The sequence below is a fragment of the Trichinella spiralis genome, assembly GCF_000181795.1.
Source record: "Trichinella spiralis strain ISS 195 chromosome Unknown Scfld9, whole genome shotgun sequence".
Taxonomy (NCBI): domain Eukaryota; kingdom Metazoa; phylum Nematoda; class Enoplea; order Trichinellida; family Trichinellidae; genus Trichinella; species Trichinella spiralis.
In genome coordinates, this window is record NW_003526948.1 from 6,749,036 (window position 1) to 6,768,184 (window position 19,149).

At 31.4% G+C, this 19,149-nt stretch overlaps 5 protein-coding genes across 5 annotated transcripts; 2 read left to right on the forward strand and 3 right to left on the reverse strand.

Annotated features, from left to right (window-relative positions):
• The first annotated feature begins 1,426 nt into the window (after positions 1-1,426).
• Tsp_10250 (putative tetratricopeptide protein) lies at positions 1,427-10,112 on the forward strand. Its single transcript, XM_003372443.1, has 16 exons — positions 1,427-1,562; positions 1,694-1,878; positions 2,006-2,059; positions 2,518-2,739; positions 2,790-2,961; positions 3,047-3,116; positions 3,207-3,354; positions 5,007-5,199; positions 5,774-5,979; positions 6,441-6,632; positions 6,694-7,026; positions 8,626-8,780; positions 8,879-9,092; positions 9,156-9,409; positions 9,559-9,832; positions 9,906-10,112. Exons 1-16 carry the CDS (start codon positions 1,427-1,429, stop codon positions 10,110-10,112), a joined length of 3,015 nt encoding a protein of 1,004 aa, XP_003372491.1.
• Positions 10,113-10,207: 95 nt separating this feature from the next.
• On the forward strand, positions 10,208-10,880 carry Tsp_10251 (hypothetical protein). Its single transcript, XM_003372444.1, has 2 exons — positions 10,208-10,285; positions 10,647-10,880. The coding sequence occupies exons 1-2, from the start codon at positions 10,208-10,210 to the stop codon at positions 10,878-10,880; spliced, it is 312 nt and encodes a 103-aa protein (XP_003372492.1).
• A 280-nt stretch (positions 10,881-11,160) lies between these two features.
• On the reverse strand, positions 11,161-13,564 carry Tsp_10252 (putative histone deacetylase family protein). Its single transcript, XM_003372445.1, has 14 exons — positions 13,525-13,564; positions 13,243-13,355; positions 12,897-13,014; positions 12,768-12,842; positions 12,567-12,705; positions 12,369-12,510; positions 12,215-12,307; positions 12,030-12,147; positions 11,844-11,984; positions 11,657-11,765; positions 11,549-11,607; positions 11,401-11,487; positions 11,288-11,335; positions 11,161-11,204 (listed from the first exon to the last, which is right to left on the reverse strand). Exons 1-14 carry the CDS (start codon positions 13,562-13,564, stop codon positions 11,161-11,163), a joined length of 1,326 nt encoding a protein of 441 aa, XP_003372493.1.
• Positions 13,565-15,357: 1,793 nt separating this feature from the next.
• Tsp_10253 (putative tudor domain protein) lies at positions 15,358-17,176 on the reverse strand. Its single transcript, XM_003372446.1, has 5 exons — positions 17,118-17,176; positions 16,651-16,765; positions 15,921-16,357; positions 15,678-15,842; positions 15,358-15,559 (listed from the first exon to the last, which is right to left on the reverse strand). Exons 1-5 carry the CDS (start codon positions 17,174-17,176, stop codon positions 15,358-15,360), a joined length of 978 nt encoding a protein of 325 aa, XP_003372494.1.
• Positions 17,177-17,879: 703 nt separating this feature from the next.
• Positions 17,880-18,220, reverse strand: Tsp_10254 (conserved hypothetical protein). The gene is made up of 2 exons (XM_003372447.1): positions 18,061-18,220; positions 17,880-17,989 (listed from the first exon to the last, which is right to left on the reverse strand). Exons 1-2 carry the CDS (start codon positions 18,218-18,220, stop codon positions 17,880-17,882), a joined length of 270 nt encoding a protein of 89 aa, XP_003372495.1.
• Between the last annotated feature and the right edge of the window lie 929 nt (positions 18,221-19,149).

Sequence of the window (19,149 nt, forward strand, 5' to 3'; positions counted from 1 at the left end):
CTGTTTGTTCTCTTCAACAAACACCGTTTTCTCTGTTTTCTTTCTTTTATTTCGAAAAATATCCCATGCTCACATTTTTTCTACTCTTTTTTCATCCATCTCTCTCTACTCGCACAATTATTATTTCAGCGTTGAATTTTACTCATTTATCGAAGATGATTAGCATCATTGGAAAAAAAACAAAAAGTAGATTGATCATTCTTTATTCGTACGTTTGTAATTTCGTTCACAGCGAACTGTTTTGAATATTATACAGAATAAATTGTCACCGAACAGACTTGTCGACGTCATTTTAGGTACTGTATAATTTATTTACAGTAATAATTGATGAATTTCATGTGAATTTCAAGCTTCAATTTGATTTTTGAAAATATTTTTAAAAAAAGACAAAAATTTATTTATGCTTCACTGTAATTGCAACAATTATTATTAAAGAAATATTATTATCTGACAATTTTTATACAATCCCACGATTCGAATGATGATATTTTTAGAAGCGTGCATTAACCTATCATCATTCTGCCAACGTTTGTAATTGATTTATTACCAGAGTTGCCGTTGTTTTTGTGACAAAAAATAAACAATCGATATTGTTATTATTCAGAGAATAATAGTCAATTATTTAGTTTGGTTTTAGAGAAATCGTTGTACCAGTTTGCTCGTATTTGCCTGTTGTTCGATTGTATATTCAATAAAATATATTCACGATTGTGAAATTTTGTAAAAAAAAAATTCTGATCTAACGCAAAAGAAGATTGTTATTTGCAGAATCTAATTGTCAATAATCAACTGCAGTACGATTACCCTTCGAATCTATTAAAAATTTAATATTTATAAATTTTTTACATGTATAAAATTGTTTTTTTAAATTTTAATTACGATTCAAAGGCTGAACTCAATCGAACGAACAATTGAGAAAGATTTGATTTTGAATGAAAAAAAAACTGGTTTTTCAAATTTTACCGCATAATGGCATTTTTAATCGATGTTTTATACTGTACATTTTTCGATATTGTCGTATCAGTAAAATGATTGATTATTTTGTTGATTGTGCGAATAAAAACAAAAAAAATTTTTTTTCAACATATTACACCAATGTTGTCGTTGTAAATTGTTATCGTATGGCAAGTTACAGGAAAAATTTTCAGAGAAAATAAATTTTTTCTCCTCTTCTGTATCGTCAGTAATGTGTAAATTTGTTTCCCGTTTTACCGCGATCGATTTTTATTCAAAACACAAACCTGTTGCCATGGCAACTACCGACGCCAGTACAACGTTCGTGTTCAAAATTTCGTCTTTGTCAGCGTGGGATGAACTTGCATATTTTTTTTTTCGCTCATATTTTAAAATTTGAAATTTGTCACATTCAAATTTTTTTTTTGTTCTCTTTTGTAGACGGTGATATTTTTTTAATTTTTGAATTCAAATGACCGCCGATCGTTGCAATTGGTTGCTCCATTTGAAATTTGTCCAAAAAGATTGGAACGGATGCGATCTGTTGGCCAAACAAATTGTCCAACAAGCAAAAGAATCGAACGACTTTGTCCACTATGTCAAAGGTGGTGATCATTGATTCATTCATTCATTCATTGGGATAATTAAAATTTAGCTGGCTAATTTCGATTTTGAATTATTTTATTTACATGAATTTTTCACTTGTTTTGCATTTTTATTTTCATATTTTTGTTTTCAGCTCTCGTTTTACGTCATCAAGGGAAACTTAATGAAGCATATCAAGCTTTCGACAGTTGCATGAAGAAGGATCGTTTCAACGTTGATTATATGAAACAAGTCGGATGTTCGTTGCTGTTTGCCGGTCAACATGGTAAAGCTGTTTCCATGTTTGACGAAGCTCTGAAATTTCAACCAGACGATTGGGTTTGTTGCAATTTTTATTTGCATTTTATACCAACCACTCTGCGATTGATACACAATGCAAACATCACGTTGAATAGCATTTTTATTATTATTAATTTGTTCATATTTTACCATCTAAATTTTGCAGATCATGTTCCACTGGAAAGCACTCTGCTATTATCATTTGAAAGATTTTTTGAAGGTGAACTTTTGTTTTCTTTTTTACAATTGACTTGTGAAACCATCCAACACACACACAAAAATTTAAATTTAAATTTAAATGAATTAAAATTTATTGTTAAATTTTGTTTTTAATTTGAAAAAAAAAGTTTAAACTCTTTCCTACACTGCAGTAATTGTACAATTTTTAGGCGAAGGAAAATTTGAAACAAGTACTGTCTTTTGCAAAGCACGAAGATTCGTTGGTTTTGTTGGGAAAAATTTTAAAAGAAGAAAGTAGTTTTGAAGATGCTATACAATTTTACAAAAAATCAATCGAGTAGAATAATAATAATTATTATTATTAAAATCATTTGTGATGATGCTTGTGCAATTGTAGGTTGTCACCAGAAAATTGTGATCTGTTGTCAACTCTTGGAATTTTATATTTGAAAGTAAATGACAATTTGGGATAAATTAAATTAATATCCGATTTTTCAGGTTGAAAATTATCGTTGTGCTTTCGACGCTCTGGGCAGAGCGTTGAGTTTCAATCCGTTTCACGCCAATGCTGTGTTCGCCGCCGGGGCAGTGATGCATCATCACGAAGATTATGACGTGGCATTGTCCAAATATAGAATTTGCTTGAAATATTGCGTCGAAAATGCCCAAATGTGGAACAACGTTGGTTTGGCACTTTATGGAAAGAAGAAATACATAGCCGTCAGTTGAATATCCAAAATGTTGGTGGATTTGAAATTGAAATTTTACAGGCAATTAGCTGCTTGAAAAGGGCTCATCATTTGGCACCGTTGGAATGGAAAATTCTGTACAATCTTGGCCTGGTCTCGCTCGAAATGAAGCAGTTGGCGTCGGCGTTTCTATTTTTGAATGCGTCTTTGAAATTTAACAACAAATTTCCATTGTTGTACGTCATCATTGCAGGTATTTGCATCGTTTTTCACTGGTTTTTTTCTTTACTATTGAACAAACTTTTCACCACAAATAACGACAACAATGCAAATTTTAGTTGTTCTGGAACAGCTTGAAGATTTCAGCACAGCGAAACAAGCATACGAAAAAGCTGTAAAGCTTGATCAGTACGACTAACAAGTTGTTGGATGTTGTTGTTTATTGTTCGATAATTTTCCACGTATAACTCTTTTTTTTTACAACTTTATGATTTTCAGGGATGAATTGCTTGTTCCGTACAATTATGCGACTTTCTTGATCAGGCAAAACGACATTACTGGTGCAGCACAATGGGCATCTGTATTTTTTTCACGACTAGAAGCTCGTAAGAATTGTAAAAAAGAAACAACAACTTTTGAAAATCAGGTATATTATATTGCAAATAAAAGTCCAAGTAGAATTAATTTATCAGCATATTTTCATCACGTATAATAAATAATATTATTGAAGCATGTTAAATGAGCACGATGATAAAATGAAAGCAGTTGTGATTTGTTTGTTTAGGTTGCATTAGCTGCTGAAAAATTGAAAAGAGAATTGGCAGCTTTGCAAGAATAAAATTCCATACTAGCTGTCCAAATCTAGACCAATTTCCGGCATTTTCTTGTGCTTCACATCTTGATCTTTTTGCAATTTTTCAAATATCTTCTTGTCCAATTAACTTGAAAGCAACATCCACTCAATCTGCACTGCCTTATCTCTTCACAGTATTTTGTTTTGTTCATCCGAACAAAATTATTCAAGTATACTTTACATTTGTTTTTCTTTTCAACGATTTATTTTTTTATTTCATTTTATTTTTCCAATACAGAGATAAATTCTTTATCGAATCAATTTTTCCAAATCTGCTGTATAATAGTAAATATTTTCATGTTTGTGTGTTTGAAATTATTTTCTAAATACTGTCATCTCATGTACTTTCTTTTTAAATTATGCAATGTATTAACAGAAAAAGAAAAGATTTATTAATTTTTCATTTATATAATTGAAATGAATTGCTATTCAGTTGAAAAAATTGCAAGAGGATCGTTTTAGATGCTTAATTATTATTTTTTTTTCTTCTTAAAATTCATCGATGAAATTATTTTTTCCATTCAATTTCATAATATGTTTAATACACATTTAAAGTATTTTAGCATTTGTTTGAAAAAATAAAATCATCATAAAAGATTTATTTATTGCATAAATAAGAAGAATAATTTTTTGCACAACCTATTACAATAATGCCGCAAAAAAAGAGAAAAATTATCATAGGTAAGTTGATTTATTTATTCATTTTTTGAAATATGAAAATCGCATAAAAGTAAGTGATTTATTTGATGAATAGTGTTGAAAGTTGAAAATGTTTTCTTTTCCCCCTTCGAACATATTCTCATGTCAGATTTGCTGCTGTTGGTAAAAAGTGGAAAAATGCTTTTTTAATTTAGCATTATTGTTTTTATTTTTTTTAATTCGATGCAAATTTGATTTTGTACTCTTGTTCAGCTTTTCGAGTATTTCGAAACGACCGTAGGAACTATTTTTGAATAAACTTGTTTCTTCAATTTCACCTTCTTCCATTCACTTCGTTTCACAAAGCAGCTTTTTTTAATTTTGCTTTTTTTTCTCAATTCATCATAATTTCATATTTTGAGAGGAAAAATGAAAAAAATAAAGTACAATTCTAGTTGGTAATTTTTTGTTTTTGCATATTGCATATTCAGCATAGTAATTAATAGTCTGCTCACTTATTAGCATGCAGAGAGACTGGGAAGAATTGAAAATTTGAATAAATTTTGCAAATGAAAATTTATTTCAAATACAATTTGTTACCACTGCAATGCAATTGTGATGATTTTCAATTCACATATCTTATTTAATATGTTAATTAATTGGAGATTGTAAAATGACGAGTAGAATATTTTGCATTATTATTTCTATGTAGGTGTATTAATTTTTCTATTCTGATGAAGTGTAATTTTATGAATAAGAAAAATGAAAATGTTGTTCACATTTAAATATACCAAAGTCAAGGTTAGTCGACCAGGGTCGCGTGTTACTTTGCAACGTTGATCAAGTGTGCAAACGGCCATTCTTTTCACTGTGCATATTTTGATTTGTACTTGGTTGACCTGAAAAGAGCTTTTTCAACATATGCATTGTATGCATTAAGAATATTACTTTGCCACACCAAGCCACCTATTGAACGTTGCTTATTTTTTTCTCACATCGGTAAGTTGTAATAACTGGTTGCAAATCAATGCAATTATTTGCTCAAAGCATTTCAACGTTGACTTCTTTTCCCCCCATTTTAAAACTTTAATTAAAACAAATATTTATTTATTTATTTATTTATTTATTATTTGTAATAACACATGATTTTAGTTTTGTTAACAGAATTTGTGCATGCATTTTTCATATGATTATTTGGAATTATGTGGAAAAAGTGAAATGCACATGCGTCTATTATAGACCAGGTTGAATGAACGAAATTGTAAAATGTCAAAAGTATGTGATGATTCAAAAAGTTTGCATGTCATTTGACAGACGAGCTAATCGACAAGAAATAATTGAAATGCATCACTCATTGATTACTGGTTCTTAGAATGAATATGTTGGGTGATCAGAAGATACAGGCAACAATGTCATCATCATCATCATCATCATGGTCATCGAATGCATTATACGTCAACAAGCTAATAACGTTGCAAATCATTATTTACTTAAATTAATTTTCATTATTGTTGCTTTTTCATTTCTAATAAATAAATAATCCATCTATTTATTTATGATTAATTTTTTTCAGATTGTGGAAGTCAAAACGATTTAATTCTTTCTGAAATGGTCAACAAATTACAACTACCCCAAACCATGGACACAATGGCTACTCAAAAATCCGGCACCACAGTAGTTACTGAACTTGTCGATTATGAACTGAAGCCGATCAGATCTTTGTCACTCAACAGTGAATATTGTTGCTCTGCAATTGCTTTATTGCGAATTTTAGAAATCGTACGTATTTATTCCACTTTATTCTTATCTAATCAAAAATCTAATTCACTTTCAATTCCACTGTGAATAATTTACACTGGTGGATATTTGCATAAATTGCAGATGGATTTGAAATTTATTTTGATTTTATAAACAAATATTCAAAAAATGTCTCCAAAACTATTGGCACAGTGTGTTTTGAATCTGCTGCTATATACAGAGCAACAGATACAATTAAAGGACATTTCTATTATTTGACATATCTGAAGTGACATATTACAGGCAATGATAAATTTCTTTGAAATTAATAACGTTGAAAATTTATAAAAAATCTTTTTCATTAATCAGTGCTGTTTGAATTGCCAACTCATCTGAATAATTTGTACGTTGATTAATAACAAATATTTTCCATATATTTATTTTAATCAGTTTTCAAATTTGGCATGCAAAAATCATTCATCCCATTTGCAATGATATTTTAGATTTTTGGTTTTGTCATCGTCGGATGTGTCACTTCGGGATTAGGTCCAGGTCCAATTATACGACCACTGAGCGGTCAACATTTTGTACTGATCGTCGCCAGCGTGTTCATCACTGTCACATTTACATTTTTGGTTATATTCTTTCTCAATTTGCATAAAGCAATTCTGAATTCAATACCATGGAGAGTGATGGTAAATAGAAGACAAATGACCAACTTTGTGTTTTTTTTTACATTGCACAACTATCGTACAGGATATATGCATATGCATTTTGGCTGTTTTGTGCTATTTCATCGCCGGCAGTATTGAAATTTGGTACGCGCATGTTAGCTGGAATTACGAAGAAATCGGCTGTTCGTCCAAATCCAACTGCGGCAATTTTCACATCACGTGGGCCGTGGCTGCGGTAAGCGGTTTTGCCGAAATTATGCAAATTTTATTCTTCATTATTTTTATTCATTCAACTTTGTTCAGTCATTCGCGATGGCCAATGCAATTCTTTACTTCTTCAGCGTTTTATTGGCATGGTCGAAAAGACGACCGATCGTTCAACAATGATGAATCAAATCATCCATTCACTGATCACGTAACTTTGAATTGATTTTTAGCTGCATTGATATGCCAAATTTTGTTCTGATATCGAATAGAATAAAAACGAATAAATTTTATGCAAAACAAACAACAATATTTGGTTATTGTTTTCTTTATGAACAATCATTGACAATAAGAGAAAATATAAAGCGAACATTCTCAATATGTGTGTGTGTAATAAGTGGATTTGCATATTAAAATTTCAAACTTGACCATCACGCAATGACACTTTTGCAAAAGTTGACACATTTCTGCTGAATTATTCATCAGCGTCTACCTGTTTTCCAAAATGAGACGAAACGCCAGTGACCGATGCTAAATTCTGTTGACCCACACTTAACCGAAAAAACTGGTCAATATTGAAATTCTGCTTTTGATCGATACAATGTCAATTTTGTAATTAATGGAAATATTCCATCATCACTCTACTTTCTCTTTGTTGAAAATACAAAAAATCACTTTGAACGTGTTTATTTTTACATTTGATATTAAAGAATTAATTTGCAATTCGGGCGCCTTCATTCCAATTTATACACCTAGCAATGAAATCAAATTCTTGCGCACAAAATGTTCATGCAAGTCAAATTACAATCCTTTTAAATATGCAAATATTGCGTCGAACATGATCGAAATAATGAGGCTACAAGATAATGACTGACTTGATAATATTTCTGAACAATTTTCAACTGCTCTCAAATTTAACATTTTACTCGATCGAAAATGCCAAGCACACACAATTATTATGTTCATTCATTCAACAACTGTAAGCAGTGCATCTACAGCAATGCAACATTCAACTGAATACTCAGTAACATTTATAAATGAATTATAAACGACCAAAAAAACTGCAAAGATCTGTTCCACAAGTACGTTTTCCCACTTTGCCTTCCACTACCAAACAAGAAAACATTTTCCACACGTTACTGTAATTTATTTTTAGAACTACACTTGATTGTTACAATTACGACTACTGTAGCGAGTGTTGAGGAGTAATGGGCTAAATGTTTTATTGCACTCTATTAGTTGGTGGTGGTTTTGCAGGTTTAATTAGACGCCATGATTTCATCGAGTAGTTGTTAGTCTGTTGGAATATGAGAAAGAGGAAGCGAATTGAAAATGTTGCTCAGAATGATCGAAATAGTGGGAAATTGTCGAATGTAAAATCTCGCATCTTCAACCATAAGAATTCCGGCACATGTCAGAAAAACGTAATTTTTTTACGTTAATAATTTTCAACAAAAATAAATTTTGATTCAAAGCAATATAAACAACCATATATATAATGAGATGAAATAGGTAAAATGGGTCAACAGGAATTCCTGATGTTACAGCGTTTACGGTAAAAGTGACTTATTTTTATTCAGAAACTTTGTATTGTATGACAGCGTTAACATTAAATAGCTTGCAACGTCATGCAGTTTCAACGTTTTGTAAGGAAGCTTTTTATCATAATTTGTTATGTTGTTGTTTAAATTCAATTTAAGAAGATTTCTTATTATTATGTTTATTCTTATTATTATTAGTAGTAGTAGTAGTATTAGTAGGATATAATTTTTGAAATAAAAGACATAAAATTGACAAATGGATTTTTCAGTCTTCCGATGTAAGCAGCTATTTATCAAAGGATGCGGAATTTGACCAAGCACGTTCGAGCGGAGGACGTCGTGTGGTTATTTCAAATGTAAGAAAGCATTCCAATCGTACAGTGACAAGGAATATTTCGGACGAAGCGAATCGTCTGAATGCGAAGTAAAGTGGTCTGTTCGTTTATTAAAATTGAACTTGTTGTTGCATAATTGTGATGTTAACTTTTGATTGATTCGGCTTTTGATTGCCGTCATTTTCAGAAACTTTGTTGTCGCCTCAGACGGACTCGAAAACGAGCAAGAGAATGTATTATTGCCTCAACATCCCGTATTTCCGGACATTAGTATGGTTCAGGGAGAGTTGTTTTTCGAATGCACTTTATTTTTATATTCCGTGCTTGTATTGTTTTTACAGTATCTGAATTTGTACAAATCTCTTTGGTGGTTGCCAAACTCATACACCCAGCATGCTCTAGTATGAGAAAAAAATTTTTTATGAAATTACCCATTTATTTATTTCAACAGTATTTTGGTACAGAAATTTCACTTGATCGATTTGTACGTTTTGTCTTGCGTCGGCTTGATTCTCGGCCGTCGTGTTATATGGTGCTTTTTGAAACGACTCACGTTCATCACTCCCGACTGTAATAAACGGGCGGCATTTTGGTTGTTGCTTGTTGAATGGAGCTTGAAAATTCCTGCTACTGGAGCCGTTTTGACTTCATTCTCTTTCAGTTTTATACACGTACTCGCTTTTTATTCAAGACTTACACTCACGCATCTCATCTATCCGTAAGCAAAATTTACATTTTCATTAAAATAAAACTGATAATTAAGCAAATTTCTTGATTCGTTCTTCTCATTTTTATCTTATTCTCTTCGAATCAATAATTGAATGTATCCGATTGTGGAATTGCATGTCAAATTATGTTAATTTTTAGGTGTGTCTTTTATATTCTGCTGTTTTACAATGAAATTGTACAAATGTTTTCACAGTATGACCAACCATTGTTTGCGAGACTTTTCAATTGTTTGAGCGATAGTGGACATGCCGATTACAAATCTTTGATCCACGCGTGTTCAGTTGTACCCAGTCAAATAAGAGAAGAAGTGGATGTTTTCATTTCAGATGTTTACAATCGTTTAAAACAGTGCCTATTCGCCGCCTTCACAACCGCATATTATGCGGTGTTCATTCCTTGTGGTTTTGCACCGGTTCTATTCTTTTTTTAAAAATATTATATCAGTATTATTTTAACTCTAAAATGAAAGTTGTCTGCTTTTTCAGGCATATTTATATATCGACTACGTCTGGGTAGCCGAGATGTCATTTATTGTATTCTTGACATCCGGAACTTTGTATTTGACATACTTGTTCCCCATTCAGCTGTGCGATCAGCTTCACCGAGCTGCGATGCATCTTGGTAAATGGGTGTATACAAAGAGTTATCGATTTCCACAAACCAACCAAAAAATGTACTTCAATCCATATTAATTGTTGTTTTTTACACAAAATTAATTCTTTGCACATTCTTTCTTCTCATCAGTTGGTCAGAGACGTCTTTGTGGCCTGACGGATCGATGGTGAGAATGAATCGACATGTTTATCGTGGCGTTGGCCTGTCCATCGCTGCTCAGCCTGACAATGACGACCATCGTCGATATCATGTGAGATTTTTTTATTTCTTCAAATTTACGAAAACTTTTTTTTCTGTAATGTTTCAGTCTTGATTATCTTTATTTGTATACTATATTTGAAATGACAATTTTCTAATCTATTTTTTTCTCGTCACAGTAGTTTATGTTTCAATTATTTTCATATTTTTGTGAATCTTAAATTTCTAAATGTTGTTTCAGCAAGCAGTTTGTATGTAGAGTCGGCTTTGTAATTTCGATCATAATTGTCATAGTGAAATAAAAATTCTCGCCTTGTGCGCCTGTATAATTAATTTATTATAAAATTTGTAATTTGCTTTTAAAAATTTTCACAAAATATGATCATTTTTTAAAAAAGTGTGCAATTTTTTAGATAATGTTCGGTGATCCGTTACGCGTGATCAACATTCTATGCTTAGCTAGCGGATTTTTGATTTTATCCCAGTTTTTGTTGCTTGTGCATTCAACCGAGTGGCAGCACGTCCTCACGTTGGTACTACTGATGTTTGCCAATTACGTATTGTTGTTTAAAGTTTTCAAAGACAAGATCATTCTTGGAAGAATTTATTATCCTTCCATGACGCATACAAAATTAAAGTTAAAATAAAATTTAACGCAAAGCACGTATTTTCTTCGTCATCGTTGAGCAATAACTGCTGCAATTTGCCACAGATCACCTCTATATTTCCGTGAACATGATGATGCATGCATTCACACGAGCGATTGACAACGGCGTGACAGATCGCTTAAAGACACTAGTAGACATCATGCAGAAAAGAGTGCTTGTGCGTTTTACTATAAAACTGAAAAAATGAATCGTGTAAATTGTTTGAAAAGAAGAAATGACAGTTAAAATGTTTCCATTGATAAAGATAATAATAATTCATCTATTGTAAAAGTTGTGCTGATGTCGCGTCGCATCGTTTACAGCCTAAAGATAAAAAAGAAATCATACAAAATAAGCTGTTATTTATTTTTGTCATTAATTCACAAATGGTGTACAATTTCAATCACCGACGTCCATTTCTCCAGCATGTCGAACTTGCGAATCAGCGACATGAACTGAAATTATATGTTTAAAATGATATCAGCTTTGGGCAAGTGAACAACTGTAAAGAAAAACATACGAGGCATTCGTTCGTCACTTGTAGCCACTTCCAAATCGAGCAACTCAGCATAATTGATTTGGTTTGGAATACGTCGTGGTCGATAAGCTTAAAATATATGTTTTATTAAAAAAAGAAAATAAAACTATCTTAAAACTACAAAACTGACGTTCCATTTGCACGGATGGAGCAACGGGCATCAAGCGCAAGTTTCGCAGTATAGTGTTTCTGCAACAACTGATATGAAAAGTTTGCACTTTTCTAAATACCATCTTACCGTGTTTCTTCAAGATAAGTAGATGTATTTCGATTTTCTATATTAGTTGGTGCAAAATGAAGCAAAAAATCCGGTGCATAAAACCCAATATATTCATGGACTGGCAGATCTGAATTGTTAAACAAGGTAACACACATTAATAAGTTTAAACAGAAAAAAAGCACTGTTTTCTGAAAAATTCACATACTGTTGTCCAATTCAGCACCAATCGCTAAAGCTGTTTCATAAGTCCAACAACGCGCCACATTCTTAATTGTATAACCACCGCCACCAACCAACATCAGTGGAATATTCAATGATCTGACATATTCTACACAATTCCCATGTCCTGCGATAAGAAAAATTTTATTTTTAAAATTGAAAAATGAAAAACTTGCGATACCTTTGGCAGTTAAATTTAGAACACCTAGCCGATCACCCGACAAAGAATCTGAACCGCACTGCATGACAATTACATTCGGTTGGAAGTACTGCACAGCCATATGGACAATCTTAATAAATTAAGCAAAAAAAGATATTATAAACCATTAAATAAGAATTCAAAAAACCAAAATATACTGGTTCAAAGAGTTGTTGATAATATTCATCAGTAATACCATCTCGAAGAGGAACATTCACCGCATAATAACGCCCTTCATCTGCACCGATATCCTAAATAAAAAAAACAATCAGAAACAGAACTGATCAGAATAGATAGCCTCGTTCAACATACATTAATATCGCCGCTTCCAGGAAAAAATTCTCCAAATTTATGAAATGACATTGTTAGCACTCGATTAGTGGCGTAAAACGCTTCCTCTACTCCGTCTCCATGATGACAATCTATGTCAATATACAACACGCGCTGGTAATATCTAAGAAATACCATTAATTTACAATTAAACTAAAAAATGTAAAAATAAGCTATTACTCTAATAAATGAAGAATTGCAAGCACAATGTCGTTGACATAACAAAAACCGGAAGCTTCGCGACTTCTAGCATGATGCAATCCACCGCCCCAATTGATAACAATGTCAGCTTCTTCAGATGTAATTTTCTGAGCACATGCTAGAAGTTGATATCGAAAAGTGTTTTTATTTGAAAGAAAAATATAACTTATGCGATCATACCCAATGAACCGCCAGCAGATATTTGACAAAAGCTGAACATCCCGTTGAAAAGTGGGCAATCGTCACCGACGTTGTCTAAAATCACATCAATTAAACTGTAATTTTATTGAAAAATTATGTCATGCTTACAGCGATGCATGGATTTAGTAAATATAAGTTCCTCCATTCCATCCTTCGACTTCAAAAATTCAATGTAATCATCGCTATGGAACTGCTTCATCTGATCAGCCGTAGCTCGAAGAGGGCGCTAAACAGTTATTTTCCGTTTTCAAATTCATATACTTCTTCAAAAAAATAATAAGCAATAAAACAGTTCTAATTTCAAATCTAAAAAAACTGAAGACAACTTATATCGATGTTAATCAAATGCAAAACAAAACGTCTGAAAACCTAAATGCCACACACGCATAACAAGGCCGACAATGAAAAATGAAATGCGCGCCGTTCAATAAAGAAATAAATTTAAGATACGCACGTATATTTTCATACGCTCATTTAAACCGTAGCTGCAAATTAAGTTATGGGTCAACGTAATTCTGAACGGCCTCATTGGATGTCCACGGCCATAATGATAACAGCCAATTTCTGCTATAAAATGAAAATTTCATTAATATTGTTCAGAACATTAATTTATTTCAAAACTGCACTTGAATTTTTGAAAACCACATAACATAACAATCACCAGTAGGATTAACTATGTTACTCTTATCAATTATGCATTAAAAGTGAACCGAATTAACAAAAGCATATTCATTACCATCGTAATAGTAAGCGACACGTTTACGACTGCCGTCCATTCGTTGTACGATGAAAACGAACAACTTCAAAGCTAGATTTAGCAGAATAGAACACTACAGTAAAACTAATACTTGTAAACCATATAGAATAGTACAGTAATAGTACAGTATACCAAAAGATAAAAAAAATATTAAATCTGCAAAATAACGAAAAAATAGTGGTAATTATAATATAATAAAATTTTTTAAATACGATAAAACATTAAAATATTCGCAAAAAATTGTATTGTCAACAATGTGGTTTTTCTCCAGCTAAGCAGTCAATTTTTAAGGCTGCAGTTGAAATCCATTATTTGATTTTCAAGTTTTCTCTCCCAGTGTAGACTTCGGTGGGAGTTCTAAGCAACGTGGCCGGCCTCTTTCATGGTCAACTGATGTTTGTTTGCTCGAACACAACAACAAAACAGTACAGATGAATTGAGATTTTATTCAACCGACAACAACAAGTATAATCCCGAAAACGGGGACCAACAAACAATTGGAATTCAACGAAAAAACGTTCTCTTCACTGGTCCGTGTGTTCCATTGCCAAATGTCCAAGATTGGTCCATCTACCTCGATCTTGCTCTTCCTCAAGTTCGGCTCGCTTATACAACAGATCCAGGGGGCAGTCAGCGGCTCAGTTTTCTGACCATAATAATTTCACTGCCATTGTTCTGGTGCCAACCATTTGACGCGCGACTATCACCACAACACGGCCCAAACTCTCGGTCTCCGAGGCGCCTGTTCTTCTACCACTGTGGGTCTTGATGGACAGAAACAGTGGTCCGATATCACTTGCTGTGTTTTCACACACACGGTCCTGCGATGCCCTGTTGCATCAGTCACCAGACGGATTATCCGAATCGAGCTTCGCACTGTGTATGCGATCTGTATATATCTGAGGGTGTTATCCAAGCACGTCTACACTTCAAGGTGTCAAAAAAACTCGGAATTTTCAACAGCTTCTGTACTTTTGTCGTGCAGTAAAAATATTTATAAAATTTTCTACACACATCATAGCATCTTTATCGTTCTTAATAATTAATAGTGATTTGTGATGCACTTCAATATTACCGAAATTTTTATTAACTAATACTGTTATTCTTTGCTTTAATTAAACACTTCACTTTTGTCCATTCGTCACAGTGTTAACTGTTGTTATGTGTTCATGTTTTTTTAAAAGTGTTTTATTAATTAATTTAAAAAAAGAAATTTATTTTACTTATTAATCATACAGAAGAAAATAAATGAAATAATTTGCAACAGGCTAGCAATGTGCATTTCTTTCATGCCAAATCTTGAATTGTTTGTTAACTGTAGCAAAACTTTTTTTAATATTTAATTTTAAAATGATTCAATTTTTATTATTTTTAACGTTATTTTCAAAATTCTTAAAATCAAAGCCAGCACTCAAATATTGCGCTTCTAACTTATTCATAGCTTCTTCGATGGTTAGGACAAATTCCCTTCCTATGCTAATAATGCTGCAATTATGAAAAGTTGTCACATTTATTATTAAAAACAAAAAAAATAAATAAATTCAAATTACATCTGATATACATCAACATAATAATCGGTTTAATGTTTATTTCAATAATAAAATGACCACATATAATACCACAACAATCAGTAAGCACATTTTATAAAAATGTAAAATGTCTAAAACCCTAAAAAGTAAATTAAAAATAAAAAATGCTACGTATTCAAAAAAAGTTGCAAAATAACTGCTTGAAAACTTTCACTGTACTGCATTTCAATAATTGTTGTACATTACTGAGATAAATATATACGATTAGTGGCAGCAGGCACGGTTAAGTGTACATTCCTTCTTCAGAGTAAGTATTACGATTGGGTGGATGATCATCCTTAGCTTCTTTATTCAGCAGCATATTCCAAGATAACAAAACAGAATTTTCAACCGGACGTCCATATCCCCTTTGCAGTAACAGTTCATTGATACATTGCCAAGTGCCTTTTTTCGCGAACATCAAAACTTTTAATGACTGAAAACGGCTAAAATTATAAACATGATTTACAGTTATTTTAGATGAAAACTGTCGCTTCCAACATAAATTAAAAATATATAAGTGCATAAATAAATCAACAAAACAGAAAGGGAATGTTCATTTACATATCATAGTCTATAAAGCCCTTCAAAACATCCGCAGAAGTGCACAAACTGCGAAACCACTGCAAATTTTCTGCAAAAAATTTTTTGCCCTCCGGGTCTTTTCTCTGAACGCGAACGACTCCATCCAAATAACACTTATAAGTAAAGCATGGTATGTCAGATATTCTAAAAATATACAAATAAATAAAATGATCAGGACGTAATTTACACTATATATATGTGTGTGTGTGTGTGCATGCAAACCTCTTTTCAATTTGATAAAGTTCTGTAACACTGGTAACGTAATTTTTTCCATAATCAATAAGTTTGACGCGCACGGTTTTCGGTTCAATTGTACTACCAAATTCCATATCAACGATGTTCAGCACCTGGCAACGCATGAACGTACCAGTATTGTTAACACTGTTGAAATATTTCACCACACCATAAACAGTTTGTTCAAATGCCGAAATTTCTACTGGCAGCGGAATTAGGTTTTCTGCTGATGAATACATTTTTTGCAAAAGCTCCTGAAGCCCAATAAAGTATTTATTTTTCGCAGTTATCGGCTGAATGTAAAATTGTTCAATTGTTTCCACATATATAACATCGAAAGCGGTTGTTTTGCCATATTCAATTTCATCGTGAATATCTAATTTAGGAACTGTAAAGTCAGGACTGAATTCGCATGCAGCACGAGACTAAATAAAAAGAAAATTAAAGTTCTATCTAGTTGAAAAATAGAAAAAACAAAATTGAAAATTCTAATTTTGAATTTCTGTTTCAGAATATGATTAATAAGAATAATAATGAAGCATACATAATTATCATTGAATGTACAGAAACAAAGTTAAGCGATTCGTAACACAGAAAAACAAGCTTATTGTGCATTTAATTGTGTAATTAAAATTTATTAGTAAAATTGGAAAACAATTATTAAACAGTAGAAATTTAAATAAATCAATGGAGAAATTGATTGCTGCACACAACTTACAACATCAAAATTCTCAACATCAATGAAAGATCCATTCTTCGTATTCTCTAATTCGGTTCCATGGTTGGATTTTTGCACATCATCATCTTGTTGTTGCACAGTTTCGAAAGACATTCTGGAAAGATAAAAAAAAATTTTTTTTGCTAATAATATTACCAAAATTCTCTGAAATTTGTCGTCTTTTCTGTTCGCGTAAAACAGTACACCTGAAATTCAAAACAGAATTGCTTCATTTTCATTGAAAAATATTTTAAATTTATTCCAATAATATAAATATATAGCTCACGACAGCGATGATGATAGGGTTAATGCAAAAAAACGATATTATTGTCCATTGAAAAGCATTAATGCGATTAGCATACTTCTACCAATTCTTCAAATGTCAAAACTTTAAAATTTTGACTAACAATTCCAATATGTAATTTCAACATTTCATTTCTGTAATATTAAAAATGAAACGCAAGTACATATCATAATTTACAGTAGGTTTTCTTTGCGAAACATCAACTGAAAAAATGTCTTTCATTTTCAATTTGTGTATTGAAGAAAGTTTATTGTACAATTTAAATATGATTCAAGAAAAATTCGCTGCTTGCATGCACGAGCAGTTCTGACGGAGAGTGTATATCTCGGTTGATAAAATTGAAGTTTTTATTACAATGATAATTGTTTTTAATGTTTCGAAACAGCATGAACAAATGTACGAAATGTCAGCGTTGTTTTTTTTCAACAAATATGCTTTGGCTATCTTAGAGTGACAATCATGCATTGAAATGACGCACTAATTTATATGACGGATGAAAAATTAACAAATTCATCTAATTGCAGTGTGAAATATCGAACATACATTTGACGGCATATTTACTTCTACTGCCAGTATATTGTTTGTGTAAATTTTTTATCAATAACAAAAATAAACAATTTCAATACAAAAAATTTTTAAAGTCAAACAATACAACGCAGATGACGAATGAAATTTTAATTTTAATCACCGGTCCTAATAATCATCTTTAATCAGACAAAATCATCAATGTGCTTCACAGTGATTAGTACTGATTGATGATGATTCGAATGTTTGAACGTTGAAAATAAAACCGTTCAAAAAGTGACAATTGAGATTTTCTAAAATATAACACTGCTGAAAGTATTTTTGAAAAAAATGTTTGTTCATGCTTCTCAGTCCAATATTGAATTTTTTTTATTCCACAACAACTTACGAGTTTCTCCTATCAACCAAATTTTCCAGCACATATTTGATTACAAATTGGACTAATTTTGAATTGCTTGTATCCAGTGCAGTTGAAACGAATACTTGTTTTTGCATTTTCAAGGCCATAATCTGAGCCAACGTTAACGTTACAGCAGACGTTGTACGAGTTATTAATTTCGCTGAATAACAAGTATTATAACCTGGTGCAGGAATAGCCAACGCTAAATCGCCCATTGTACCATCTTTGCCAATCCACAAACTGCAAGAATCTGAATATTCGCTGAACAGAAATTCAATACGTTTGTCATCAAAAACTGCAAATATTGAACGATTCGATTGAACAGAATTTTGGGAAGTCATCATCAATTTCAGTATCTAAAAAGTATAAGTTTATAGAAAAATTTTTTATCAAAAAAAATGCTATGATTATTTTTTTTATAAAAAAAGTTCGTTAACAATACGTTAAAATAGAAAAAAAATATTAGCATGAAAATTGTTCTAAAATTTATGCATAAATTTAAGTAATGAAGAAGTTTTGTGTTTACATTGTATGTTAATCATTTATTAAAAAACTATAAATTTAAATATTGAAGAAGTCAAATTATCAGTTTCGCCCTAATATTTACTTAAAAAAATATATATTAATGCTTACATAATATAAAAATAACACAAGTTTTAATAAAATAGTACTACATTTAAAGAATAACAATATTACACAAGAGTACGGTAAATATATTGCAAGTATTAATTAGATATTGCAAATAAAAAACTGATATTATTTTGCACTATTTTTTTCAATTTTATGTTCTATAATTTTAAAATTTTGAACAACAAGTTGAATTAACGCATGATGACATATTTGTAAGTTTTTGTATCAAAAATAATGTTATTGTAATGAAAATTTTAAATAATTATTAATTCAGCTGTAATTATTTTGTTTAACAAAAAATTTCTTTGCTTCACACTGAATAACATATTATTGATGATAGTTTAATCATTTTATTTATTGATACAATGATATGAGTTATTGATTTGTATTTGAATAACTTATGCATGCTGCGTAAGTTAACAAGCAAGTGTTCTGCTATTAATTATTGTCAATGAATATAATTGTATCTATTGAAAAAAACTCAAAATTATAAGTTTAATAAGAATAACTACCTTTTGAATGCTCAATTATTTTGGGAAAATGCAAAACATAAGATACCTTATTGTCGTCAAGATTACTGTATCTTCAAGATGACTCGTTTATGGCTGCATCATTTGCTATGTATGAAAGCAGTGTTAAA

Bases quoted from the DNA above. Each gene is read 5' to 3' on its own strand.
- Tsp_10254 (XM_003372447.1), bottom strand. From the start codon at position 18,220: ATGACTTCCCAAAATTCTGTTCAATCGAATCGTTCAATATTTGCAGTT. The intron at 17,990-18,060 runs GTTATAATACTT...ACGTTGGCTCAG, and splicing joins GTTGGCTATTCCTGCACCAG to ATTATGGCCTTGAAAATGCA.
- Tsp_10250 (XM_003372443.1), top strand. From the start codon at position 1,427: ATGACCGCCGATCGTTGCAATTGGTTGCTCCATTTGAAATTTGTCCAA. The intron at 2,740-2,789 runs GTCAGTTGAATA...GAAATTTTACAG, and splicing joins GAAAGAAGAAATACATAGCC to GCAATTAGCTGCTTGAAAAG. The intron at 3,355-5,006 runs GTATATTATATT...AGTCAAGGTTAG, and splicing joins CAACAACTTTTGAAAATCAG to TCGACCAGGGTCGCGTGTTA.
- Tsp_10251 (XM_003372444.1), top strand. From the start codon at position 10,208: ATGAATCGACATGTTTATCGTGGCGTTGGCCTGTCCATCGCTGCTCAG. The intron at 10,286-10,646 runs GTGAGATTTTTT...GCAATTTTTTAG, and splicing joins ACGACCATCGTCGATATCAT to ATAATGTTCGGTGATCCGTT.
- Tsp_10253 (XM_003372446.1), bottom strand. From the start codon at position 17,176: ATGAAAGACATTTTTTCAGTTGATGTTTCGCAAAGAAAACCTACTGTA. The intron at 16,766-17,117 runs GTACTTGCGTTT...TTATCTTTCCAG, and splicing joins CCTACTGTAAATTATGATAT to AATGTCTTTCGAAACTGTGC. The intron at 16,358-16,650 runs GTAAGTTGTGTG...CTTTTTATTTAG, and splicing joins ATGTTGAGAATTTTGATGTT to TCTCGTGCTGCATGCGAATT.
- Tsp_10252 (XM_003372445.1), bottom strand. From the start codon at position 13,564: ATGGACGGCAGTCGTAAACGTGTCGCTTACTATTACGATG. The intron at 13,015-13,242 runs GTGCGTATCTTA...ATAACTGTTTAG, and splicing joins ATGAGCGTATGAAAATATAC to CGCCCTCTTCGAGCTACGGC. The intron at 11,336-11,400 runs GTATGTTTTTCT...ATATAATTTCAG, and splicing joins AAGTGACGAACGAATGCCTC to TTCATGTCGCTGATTCGCAA.